Source organism: Pseudophryne corroboree, chromosome 1 (genome assembly GCF_028390025.1).
Source record: "Pseudophryne corroboree isolate aPseCor3 chromosome 1, aPseCor3.hap2, whole genome shotgun sequence".
In the NCBI taxonomy this organism is placed as follows: domain Eukaryota; kingdom Metazoa; phylum Chordata; class Amphibia; order Anura; family Myobatrachidae; genus Pseudophryne; species Pseudophryne corroboree.
Genome location: NC_086444.1, coordinates 361,873,348 through 361,885,950, shown reverse-complemented (window position 1 = coordinate 361,885,950; position 12,603 = coordinate 361,873,348). Strand labels below are relative to the sequence as shown.

Genomic DNA, 12,603 nt, shown 5'->3' with positions numbered 1-12,603 from the left:
TGCACATTTCTTAATAAAATTATACAGAATCAGCTGTAAATAGCTATTTCATCAATTTAAAAAACCCCAAGGTGCAGTGATGTCATTAATCGTTTAACCCTTACCCCATAAAATAAAAAAAATGATGTAAAGCATACACCTTTAAACAAAGATATCAGTGTCTAATAAAGCGTCACTTTTCCACCTTCCTCAGGCCTAAGCTGTGTTTGTTCTTTTCTTTAATCTGTTGATAAGAAATATTAACTTCTTAGGATGCACATGCAAGATTTAATATTTATGATTTATTCAAATAGAGGTCAGAAAATACTGAACAATTCTCATTGTCATTTTGAATAGCCCATATGTTGGTACATTTTGTTTGGTGATGTTCCAGTTTTAACCATTAAATTGACAGGCAGAGTACATGTGAATCAGCAGCCATGGCATTTTGTGCACAAATACAGCAGGGACAGCAGTTCTCAGCTTAAACACTTATAATTTGATGTCAGTTCATAATATTCATGATAAGCACAATATTCATAGCGATAACTCAGAAAGAACATTCTAAATTCATTACATAAAATGCTATTAAGGGTATGGATTCATAGACATGGCACAAAGTAAACATGGAAACATTGTAATATTGCAGAAAACAAAACATTGAGGTGGTGTGCAACTGAGCACTGACAGCATGTAGAAATGAGTCCCCATTTTAAGAAGAGAGACGAGGAAGCTGACAAAGACGCACTGTCTCAACAAGCAAATCCGTACGGATTAAAAGTATGGTATCCAGCAGAGGTCAAAACCTGCCTGGGCTATCTCCAGTCCATAGGGAGGCTCAGCTAGACATGGCTCTAATGGTCCAACTTGCAAAACACAGATCATATGAATAGAACAGAAACCGGTTTTTGGACCCTTCCCACAAACTGCACTCTTGGATTCTAAACAAAGTGCATTATTCTAGAACATACTGCAACATGGAAACATAGGGGTCACATTAACAAAGCTACACATAGACTGGCTTTACTCTTCAACAAGACATTGTATACAGTATAAAATAGAATTGTAAATCTTTATTATCCCTTTACCACAGTGTGCTGAGATCTCAGCACAGATAAGTGTGCTGCTGTGTTATAACTCCCACAAAACAAGCTAGCTATCAGGATAAGCTATAGGTATCACTTTCTGACAACCCCCCTTCCCCCCAAAAATAATAATAAAAAAAATAATAATACATGCACCACCCAGAAGAGTACATGGAGAATATTAAGAGCATGTACTGCAAAGTAACAGGTGGGACTGTTTCTGCTGATGTGATCTAGTAGGCTCTTTGTGCAATACATTTAATAAAACAAATTCCTTATTTTATAATAAAAATAGTAAACCACAACACAAAAACTAATTTTGGATGTACCAAGAACATGCGTTCTCTCTATGACACAGGTTTTAAACAAATGACAAACTTTAAAAGAAGACACAAATGAAAATACTCCGATGCACAGCTATACTGCAGTATGCACGCATCAGAGGAAGTTAGGAAGAGCCGTGTAATTAGTGAAGGTAAAGCGGTTCTCAGCACCCAGGTCATGAGAAGCGAGAATTCCGGACTATTACCACTGATTTATCAGCGTTTTTACCCATTGGTTCTATATTCTGATCCTGTTGTGCCAATGTTTCTTCAGAATTTTAAAGTCATTGGAGTAAACATTAACTTGAATGGCTACAATGAACTGCTTATTCTCCATGTGTGTGTTATTTATCCCTATAGATACTATAGGAGCCCCCAACACAGGCAGGAGGGTGCACTGATTCTATAGACCATGCAAGATAAGGCAGTGCAAATAAACTAATAAAAATAATCACAATTCATGTCACATCTTTTTATAAAACAAATAACAAAATAACAGAAACTGATGAATTGAGGATTCTACCATGCAGTATTGCTGGACAGAAGGAGGTATTAAGCATATATGTAAACTTTCGTCAGTAAACCAGTCTGATCAAACACAAGGCAAGCTACGTTTGTTTAAATAGGTTTATACATTTACTGTATTTAATATTAATATGTACTGTAGCAGGCCAAATTAGCAATACAAGCAGTGCCAGTGTAACACATGGCAAATTATACAAGCTTTAAACATATTGGAGCGTATTTGCTAAACAGTGCATCATCCTGTCTTTAGCACCCCCTCACTAACACAACATACAGTAGGAGGTGATCATGGTAAGAATAGGTGTTTTGTGGGGAAATATGACTGTTACACCAGATGTGATGTCAGCTGTGGTTGTGAGGAAATGGAAGAAAATAGGGACATACATCTGGCATGACTGTCCATGTTGACATCTTATTGTGAGTTAGATGCAGCGATTGGTAAGGGCTTATGTGTGGATATGGAGCTGCAATGTTTTGTGTTCAGCAGTATACAGTACATGATGTCTTCATAAGCATGAGCAAGAGTCATGAAATCAATGAAGACAGCAGCTCTAGGACCTTCCTCTCCATACAAAGAAATAAAACACATTGTAATGAAAATATGGTAGTGAATGGCTGAAAAGCTGCTGTTCCTGGATAAGTCTGTAAGAGAAATGTAATAAATAAAGGTGCCCGTCAGCTCCTGAAGTGTAGGCTAAAAGCACCCCCTTCCTGGTGCATTCCAAGCGAGAAGGAAGGACGCTGCAGAGTTTACATGTTGAATCCGTAGCCAGGAGAAACAGAAGGAGGAGGAGGCTGGGTGAATGTCGGTGGTGGAGTATATCCATAAGCGAAGCCTGGTTGAGGTGGTACCACACCGTTTGGACCTGCTGTGAGCATCAGCTGCTGACCTGCAAGTAACATCATAATTACGAGACAGGCAGAACTCTCAGCCCAATAACGCATTCTCATCTCACTTAAAAATGTTAAACAAACAGTCGGTGTAAAGAGAAAAGAATTGCTATAATCGCTCTTGGGGTTTTAGAGGTCTATTTACTAAGCCCTGGATAAAGATAAAGTGGGCAAAGATAAAGTGCCAACCAATCAGCTCCTGGCTGTCATTTTTGTAACCTAGCCTGTGACATGGCAGTGCGGAGCTGATTGGCTGGTACTTTATCTCCGTCCACTTTCTCTCCTTACAAGGCTTAGTAAATAGACCCCTTAGATCAGATTAATACGCCTAGTGCAGAGCAATGCTTCAGGATTATAATGCGGAATCCCAACCATATACTTTCTTGTACTTTTGCCATTTATCTGCCACCCTCTCTTAAGGCCCATACACACTAGACAAGAAAATAAAAGGTATCGCTCAGAAGGGCCGTTCTGAGCGAGATCTTTTACAATCTTGTCTGGTGTGTACACTCAATATCGTTAACGATGCACGCTCCATCATTAACGACCCCCTCCCTCGTCTGAACATGTACAGACGATGGAGATCTCGTTAACGAAAGCCGCATCGTTCCCCTCGCTGCCACTCCCTTCCCTGCTGGCATCGGCAAGTGTGTATGCACTTGCCAAAGCCGGCACCCTGCCGCTGCCAATATCGGCGTTGTCTCGTTTAGTGTGTATGGGCCTTTAGGTCATCCTCCAATCACACATATATCAGCCGAAAGACATTTGTTTTTCTACACTGTTTTTGTCTCTCCATACTTTAAAGGTGTGACAGGGTATTGTGCCATTATCATTAGAGCCTGGACCCTGAAGGTGGAAAGTCTTTGTCTCTCCTTCCCCTGTTAGCACATTTACTTATTCTGAGCACACTGTCTTTGTATCACTAATACACACTGGCTATACCCAGTGTTAATCAGTATCCCCCAGTGGATGAAGCACAAATACTTGTGTGGTGTTATCTTCCTGGGAGTAGGTTATGAGGTGTGATTTTCTTGCTCGCATGCACATCAGTTTGCAGGAATGAAATGATTTTATCTACTAGTTATACAGTATGGATAAGCTGCACTGCAGTAGTGAATATAAAAGTATATAAAATATCAGATATAAGTACTGAATTTATAACCTCGAAGAAGAATACAGATGTCCCCTCAAACACCTTTTCCTTTTGCAACATATGGCTTAATAAACTTTGCTTAATATACTTTTTTTGTACCCTGCTCCATAAAAGAAAAAGGGGTCCGTCAACTACATGGAAGAAACACTGCCTCCCAATAAGGCTAAGGAGAGTTTAAGCTGTGGAATCTTTTTACCACATGAATTGCAAATTCACAAACAAGATATAACAATGCATTGGGTGTCTTATGGGAAATGGTATATATAGTTAAAATAAACAGAAAAAATAAGGAGGATGATTGATTCTTAGAATTTATCAAATTCTCATAAAGTTAAATTGGCAACTAGGGGGTTTTAGGTCTTCTTTCAGAACACCACACTTAGAATTTCTGAAGTATTAACCTTGATAGATCTTTGTCCTTTTTCAACCCTACCAACTAAGGCTTTTATATACACACCAAATACTATAGGGGTTGGCTCTGTCACTTGATCCTCCTCCATTCTCAAGCTCTCTGCTGCATGTAGTTTATCCACCTGTTGAAAGATTAGATAACAATGAACGTTCATGGGCTCAATCAGCTGCTATCAGTGACATCCCAGGGAATCTCACCCAACACTACAATGAAGTCTGAGCGTTGGAGGCCAGTGGTATTGTAGACATTTTGAGGTTTCACACAAATCTTTCACAGCTGTGTACAGTTTTCTTTAGCTAAGAAAAAGATTCACAAAAATATTGTACACTCACTTTGCTCAAGTACTCTCTCATGACCTGGATAAAATAAGGCATGGCAAACTCCATGATGTTGTGTCTCCAAGCCAACTCCAATACAATGTCTGGATGCAGCAGGTCATAGCAAGTGAAGAGCGTTGCAGCAAAACACTCGCGTTTCTCCTCTTCTAGGAACCACTGAAGCAGCTTCTCCGCCAGCTCTGTATCTTTTGACTCTGCGGCATACAGCATGGCATCCTGTGAAGAAACAATTGTAGGAATAATGAGCCTGGAGCAGTTACGTCAGGTGAGTAAATGTATCCGAGCCTTGTATGCCAAGTAAAATAACTTGCACAGACAGTTACGACATTTCTCACATTAGAATAAAGTCATATGACACGGGGTCTTTTTAAATCTAGCCATATCATACAGATGGGAGCTGCAAGAAAGAGTAGTTCACCAACCTTAACTGATCTATACAGAGTATAATATATATGAGGTGTTGTAAGATCCATGCCTCAGTAATCTTGTGTTTATAATGCCTGTTGCGGCTAGGAATGCAATCTTACAAAGCCAACAAAGGGAATCATTTTTATTAATGTATGAATCCACATATATTTGTATGACCTAAATGTGAAATGATTTCTCAAAAAAAAAAAAAAAAAAAAGAATAGAAGCATAGAAAAAAAAAAAAAAACCTGGTGCACATTTTATATTTCTTGTTTGTTTTCTCTCAACTGTCATACCTTATACAGCCGATCCTTCTTGCATAGCTCTACACTCTGTTTCCAACGGTTATTCCCCTTGTACAGATAGGCTGCAATCCTTCGGAACTCAATTAGCTCATGCTTCTCCAACCGCTGTGCCAGGATGATGTTATCAAAGTTGTCATATGCATCAATGGATGCTCTCAAGCTCTGTCAACAGAGATGGATTTACTATCTTACATACACCTTTACTGGATCAAGGAGGGGAGTCTAGTGGTAAAGGCAATAGATTTTAGGTATATTGATCTGAAGGACATTTCTGCTCACTAAGCACAGAGGGTGTATCCAGGGCCTGAAACTCATGTGGTCCCAATAACCTTGGTTATTTTTTCTGAAAATATAGGACATTTAAGCCAATTCACGTGGACCAGATACCCATTTTTGTTATGTAAGAAGACTTCTTAAAAAGTTTCAACAGCTTGGTGAAGAGTTTTTAATCTACCTAAGTATTACTGGGAGAAAATTGTATTTTTGTACATGTTCTATGTTAAATGCTTTTCTCTGAATCCAATGGGGGAATATTGGAGCTACCATAGGGACATTCCAAAAGTAGGCGCACCCTATGGCCAAAACTGGCATCTGTGGACACAAATGGAGATGCAATAGAAACTTGTGAATGGGTAAACAAAAGACCAGATTGGGCACCAAACACAGCAAGTCAACTGAGGCCACATGATGCACCACCGATGAAGTACACACCAACTGGTGAATGGGCACCCTCACAGACACAGGAACTGGCTATCCTGCCACAATTTATGCCTCACAGATTATCGAAGTAAGACACCTGGCAAGGCTCTGGTTAGTTGCGGGACAAATATTTGGTTGCTGACTGTAAGCACATTTGCCTCAGTGAGGAGGTGCTAGATACAATTATCACAATACCTCAAGATACAGCAATAAAATCCTACACAAAGACTGCCGCCCCCCCCCCCCCCAATTCATCCGCTGCCTAGTGTGGGTCTGCTTGGATGACTAAAACACTCCCCGAGTACTGAGGCAAAGCATCCTACTCCATCTGTGCAGGTTCCAGCGCCAGAATGGGCCGACATTAACAGTACATACTGCAGGCAAATAAAAAAAAAATCATAAAAATCTGTTTTTCCGAGGCATAGAGAGGGAGAAGTTTAAGATTTTTGAAGGCACATTTTAAAGTGCCCAGGCTCCTGAACTCATAGTAGAGCTATTTCTCATTAATCCAATGGGGGTTACTGTAACTAACTTAACTATGTCATTTATACAGGTTCATTCAGGTCCCTCTAAATTTGCTTATTGCCTCCTTCTGAACTCATATGCTACATATGCTTTGCTCACCAACTCTCCGCTGCAATTGAACTGAGTAAAGCTTATTGTGAATTGGAATTAAACTTGGATAACTGGGAGAAGGTCATCGAGATCTTTAGGTAAGTGTTTCCATATAACAAAATAATGTGTCTCAAACCTATATTGTGCATGATTTCAAGTCACCTGTTTGACCAAAATTAACTCAAAGTTTAATCTGTCCTAGTTGTAAAGGCCCATATAGACGGGCTGATGCGGGGAGAGATGTGTGCTGAGCGAACCGCTTAGCACACATCTCTCTTGCCGCTCAGCACAGCGCGGCAAGTTATTGAAATAAATGGTTTTAAATAAAAAGTTACCTGGTAATCCTCCTCTTCTGTCAGCAAGTTGTTGAGCGCCTCATTTACAGACTTGTTGTTGTGATTTTGAACAGAGCGCAAGTACGGCTTAACAAGGGGCAACTGGTTCATCTAAGGGTAAGGTCAAAGTCCGGAGGCCAGTTAAACAGCAAAGAATTAAAGTGTTTGCAAAAATGGATTTTGCTAGTTTGGTAATTTTTATGAGCAAATTAAAATACACAACTAAAAAAATGTGCAGCCTCCCAGAGCAAAGTTTGTCCATCAACAAGATCAGTAATACAGTACATTTTAACAGACACAATGAGGAATTTCTACCATAAAGGAAAAGTATGATGCTGCGGGGTACAGAAATACATAGTTCTCAAAGAATTCTATAATAGTTCCAAAATGTAAAAGGTAACTGTATTGTTCTCAACAGTGCAGGTAAAAGGCATTGGTCTTCAACAAGTCTACCAGATGAGAGTGTTGGAATATATGAGGTGTAAGTCACTAGATAAGAGTGTTGGACTATATATGAAGTGTAATAAACACATTAATTTCTGAAAATATTTCCTATGGAAAGGCGTTAATTATACACATACTGTATAATACTAAGGGTACTAAGCAAAAACTAGACATGTAAAATAACAGGAATACAAATTCTGAAACCGTACAGATAAATAAAAGGTAGTGCATGTAAGTGCATGCAGGCCCATACTCACCTTAGAAAAGAAGGTGACAGCTCGCGTGTGGTCCAAGCGTGGAGAAAGGACCAAGAGGAGGTCATTAATTAATAGTGGTTTATACTCTAGGTAGAACTGGAGGGCTTTGTAATACAGCTCCACATTGGCTACCTGTAAGCATAAAGGATGATTACTGAAGACTTGCACATCACTGCAAGACTGAAAGTCAAAAATGTTTACTACTGAAGACTGTACCTTGGTGACAATGTCTTTAAATTGTCCTTCTTTCCAAGCGTTAGTGGGATGGCTCATCATGGTGATAACTGCATTATCAAACTCCTCATACTTATCATATAGGAAGACTAGTTCACCCCATAGATGGGCCTGCTCTGCTGCACGTAGGACCTAAAAGCATTAAAAAGGATGTAACAACTGCTGCAATTGTGACCCTGTAAAAGCATGCGTGCTGCTTTGCAGATTTATTATGTTAAAATGTAAATGTGAAAAAGACAGAACCCATTATAAAATATAGATAATAAATTTGCTTTTTAACTCACCTTTGGGATGTTAACTCTGGACCAGAATAGTTCTAAGTGTTCACGCATTTTCTGAGGTTTGAACTTGGAGTACAGGATGGCAAGCTCAGTGAACATGCCCATGTGTGCACGTTCCAAACCCAGGGCAGCCTCCAGAAGTGCAATGAGCTCCTCAAAATAGCCTCGATCCTGTGGAGTTGAAATCATAAAATGGTGTCTACATGAAGGGACCCAGCTACTGAAGACAAACTGCAAAGCTGGCAACGATGACTCAATTTGAATTCTTTCCCCAATAATAAATATGCACGTGTGCACTTACAATGAGACTCTGTTCAGCTCATGTAGAGTTAGGCGTAAATGCAAATTTGTGACTTTTAATCCCTGCAAATTGCTGTATTTTACCTCATGCGCACCAAAATACAAATGATGCAGACCCACTTCTGGGGCTGAATGCATCTGAATACCTAACTTTTATACTAGCATTTTAGTAATGTTGTTGATGCGATCTATTCGCATTATTACAGCGATAGGTCCAAAAACAGGAACGCTCTCCCTCTAAAAATTAGATTCTCCACCTGGGACAGAAAATTAGCTTGCAAGACCAAAGTAGCTACACGGCAACCGCCTAATATGTTAGAACCGCCATCATTAATTTGTGCTCATATCTCCTAAGCATATCTGTGTAGGTGCCCCTCAAAAGATGACCCAACATTACAAAGTTTAGAACACTCAGTTTTACAATCTTTAAATCAGTTATTTAGCCTCTTTGGAGAAAATTAAAATTTGGTATCATCGTGTGCTCCACGCTGAACATGGACCAGAGGGAACTAAGGAGAGAGTTGCACGTGGAAATCAAAAAGATTACCATCAACAAGCATGTTAAAGGAAAAGGATATAAGACCATCTCTGAGCAACTTGATGATCCAATGACTACAGCTGCAAGTATTTGATTTATATCTAATCACATCAATCACTATATACAAAAAGCTTTTCATATCGTAAGAAAGAAATGGTCTATACTGGAAAATTACATTTGCGTGAAGTGGCGACAATATTTACAATCCAGGGTCCACTTCAGCATCTACTGGGGAACTGACCTGCAAAGCATTGGGTCAGTCACCTCAGAACAGCAAGAATTAAGGGCTTCATTTTTGTACTCACCTGGTAATAACTGATAAGCTCCTCTAGCTCATCTGCATGGATGACAATGTGCAAACCACACATTTGTGCCAGACGGTACTCTGCGCCATCCACACAAGCAAAGCAGACCTTGGAGACAGAAACACAAATGGATTAAACACTTAGAAATGTAGCATGTAAACTCAGATGAAAGGCAATTATAATGCACTCACATCTTTAAATAAACACTAGCACACTCTGTGAACTTAATATTCCCTACCTCTTTCCAGGTGCGTGTGCTATTGGCTTTCCGTGCACTGTCAACAGCAGCCTGATACTCCCCAAGATGTACTAAAGTGGATGCCAAACGGGCAAAATTGGATACATTGTTGTAAAGTAGTTTGGCAGCGTCATACATGCCTTCCTCATAACAACGATCGCCCACCTAAAAGCCATAAGAGATTGGAGAGTGAAGCTTACAAGTCAGTTTACTGCACTTAAAGCATTTGCATTACAGACACTGACATACTTGCTGAATGTGAGCATTGTTAGGGCCACTGACAAATTCCTCCAGTTCTGATAAACGATTTGTTTTTGCCAGAGCAAATATGAGTTCAGTCTCCACGTAGGACTCCCTGGCCTTCTTTCTTGCCATCTGTAAGAATTTTACCAGGTCTTCCCAGTTTCCTGTGAATCAAGCAACGAATACAAGTAATTAGACCGTAGGAAGCGGCTACGGATATACTGTACTGGCGAATAAAGGGGATCATTCAGATCTGATCGCTGCTGTGCGTTTTCGCACAGTGGGCGATCAGATCCGAACTGCGCATGCACCGAAATGCGCAGTCGCGATGGACGGCTGCAACGGGGATCACCGGTCAGCGACTGGATTGTGCGTAGGATCTATTTTCCACGGGCGTTCACAGGGTGATTGACAGGAAGAGGCCGTTCGTGGGTGGCAACGGACCGTTTTTAGGGAGTGTCCGGAAAAACGCAGGCGGGATCAAGCATTTTCAGGGAGGGTTTCTGACGTCAAATCCGGGCCCGAACGGGCTGATGTGATCACAGAGGCTGAGTCAGTCCTGGGCTGCGCAGAGACTGCACAAAATTAGTTTGTGCAGCTCTGCTACCCATGCAAGGGCACACTTGGCAGCAAAAATGCACTACCCCTGTAGGCGACGACTATCTGATCGCAGGACAGCAAAAATCGCTGCCTAGCGATCAGATCTGAATGACCCCCAAAGTCAAAAGAATAGATTGAGGAAATAACTGACCATTTCTGCTTGCTGCTTGTTCTACTTCCATGTAAGCAGAGGGGTCATCAGCTTTAATGTAAGAGTCTATAGCTTCTTTCACCAAGTCTTTCTGCAGCTGAGCTCTGCCTAGCTGGCTCCATACAGCAGGTTCATTGCATTTCTCTGCAAATTCATAGGCACGATCCAGATTCCCAATATGTTCAATAAGGACCTATAAGAAGTGATGAAGGACAGAAAATAAAATGTCATTAATGCACACACCACTCACCATGCTCAATATCAGAAGCACTTGCTGTTAAACCAAATCAATACTATGGCATAGTTACCATGCTTTGCTAATTTTACTATGGTTCATAAGGAATATAGATTTCTTACGTGATTATTACCAATATTACACAGCTACACTATTGGCATCACAGATCTATGCGACGCAGTGTCAATTTTTATTGTAACTCAGAGCATGTACAATAAAATACAATCATTATGCACAAGATGGAAGACTGAGCACAGCAATGACTAGCGCTCAGGGTGCTGGCGGTGTTCACAACCAGTAAGAACATAATATCAATCTTTGTCTCTCACTTGTATGGCAGATGTATTAACATCAAATTTCCTAAAGATCGCAAAGGCCTCTTCAAAAAGCTGGTTGCTTATAGCAATGTTAGCAATGTCTGGTGCATCATAGTTATCCAACCGGTTAATATATTCCATAACTCGTGTGCGGTCTGCTTTAATAGCAGTCAGTATGAGCAAGTTCTGCAGGTTTCTGAAAGCAAATAGAAACGTCACACATCAGTAACAAATGACCATGTCATAGCAGACTTCCCACCAACATATTCCTTAGCCCATTCCCATAGCTTTCATTTCCCCAATCTAACCTGTGCTCACTAAACACGGAGTTGTCCAAAACTATTTTCTCCAGGAGTTCAATGAGCTCATTTGGGAGATCAGCAGTCATAAACGCTTTCACAGTGACAGACACTTCCTCTGCATCCTGGGTTTCTGACAGAGCAGTCTGCACCACCTTTGAGATGAAGAAATAAAGACTACTAATAAAATGTATCTTAGCCAGCATCAAAATATTTGTTATAAAGATTGCCCAGTGCAAATGGGTTGCTTATACAGCTGTATCATTGCTTAGCAAAGGCCCTTCAAATTCTTCAGATTCCCAAAAAAGAGGCATTGTAAGTGTCTCTTAAGCATTTACAAATATTTTCTGGATTAAACTCAAACTCAAGTGGAAAATGATAATCTGAAAATATTTAATTTACTGTTCAATAAACAAGGCACATTTAGGAAACCATGGTGCCCTGTTTTACCAACTGTCCCGCATTGTCATAGTATTTCTCTACACATATCCCATCCCGCATACTTCTGAGGCCACTAGTCATTCATTCCCTACTCCACTAAAGCTTTGTTTTTTCTATTAGGGATTTTTCCTGTTCCTAGTATGTACGGGCTCCAAATGTACAGGAATGGAGAAAGAGGAGGAGATGTGTTGCTCTCTTTGCTGTAATAACCCTATTTTAAGAAATTAGGACAAATCGTTCCACAGATATCTATACATCACATTCAGTATAGCACACAGCAGAGGTTATGTTATTGTTTTCCCAGCACAGTGTAGCTAATTAATATAATCATCTGATTGCTATGGACTGCAACACCTTTTTGTAGCGCTAATTGTTTTATATTTTGCATAAATATTGGCCATCTAATAAAGAAACATCAATATAGCAATAAAAATGTAACAGACCGGACAAACAATTTTACAAATTCATTGGTAACTCACCTGATCTATCAGCTGTCTCCTGAAAGGGCTGTGTTCCTCAAGGACACTGGCCCACAGATCAGCATCTTTCCTCCGTACAAGGTACCGGGCTTCACTCTTGAACAGAGAGTTTTCATTGCACACCTACAGAGAAAAAAAAAAGTAGAGAGAGTAAATAAATGTATACATAAATA

General features: G+C 40.1%; 1 protein-coding gene across 1 annotated transcript in view; it reads right to left on the bottom strand.

The window, feature by feature from the left end:
* Positions 1–261: 261 nt before the first annotated feature.
* CLTCL1 (clathrin heavy chain like 1) overlaps positions 262–12,603 on the bottom strand; it is a 166,144-nt gene continuing 153,802 nt past the window's right edge. Inside the window, exons 18-32 of the mRNA XM_063964797.1 lie at positions 12,431–12,553; positions 11,520–11,665; positions 11,224–11,407; positions 10,660–10,852; positions 9,915–10,072; positions 9,666–9,830; positions 9,428–9,535; positions 8,288–8,455; positions 7,986–8,135; positions 7,770–7,901; positions 7,069–7,179; positions 5,411–5,581; positions 4,701–4,922; positions 4,414–4,489; positions 262–2,802 (exon numbers count right to left, since the gene is read on the bottom strand). Of these exons, the coding sequence (XP_063820867.1) occupies positions 2,663–2,802; positions 4,414–4,489; positions 4,701–4,922; positions 5,411–5,581; positions 7,069–7,179; positions 7,770–7,901; positions 7,986–8,135; positions 8,288–8,455; positions 9,428–9,535; positions 9,666–9,830; positions 9,915–10,072; positions 10,660–10,852; positions 11,224–11,407; positions 11,520–11,665; positions 12,431–12,553 (2,247 nt within the window). The 3' untranslated portion in view covers positions 262–2,662. The remainder of the gene's footprint in view (positions 2,803–4,413; positions 4,490–4,700; positions 4,923–5,410; positions 5,582–7,068; positions 7,180–7,769; positions 7,902–7,985; positions 8,136–8,287; positions 8,456–9,427; positions 9,536–9,665; positions 9,831–9,914; positions 10,073–10,659; positions 10,853–11,223; positions 11,408–11,519; positions 11,666–12,430; positions 12,554–12,603) is intronic.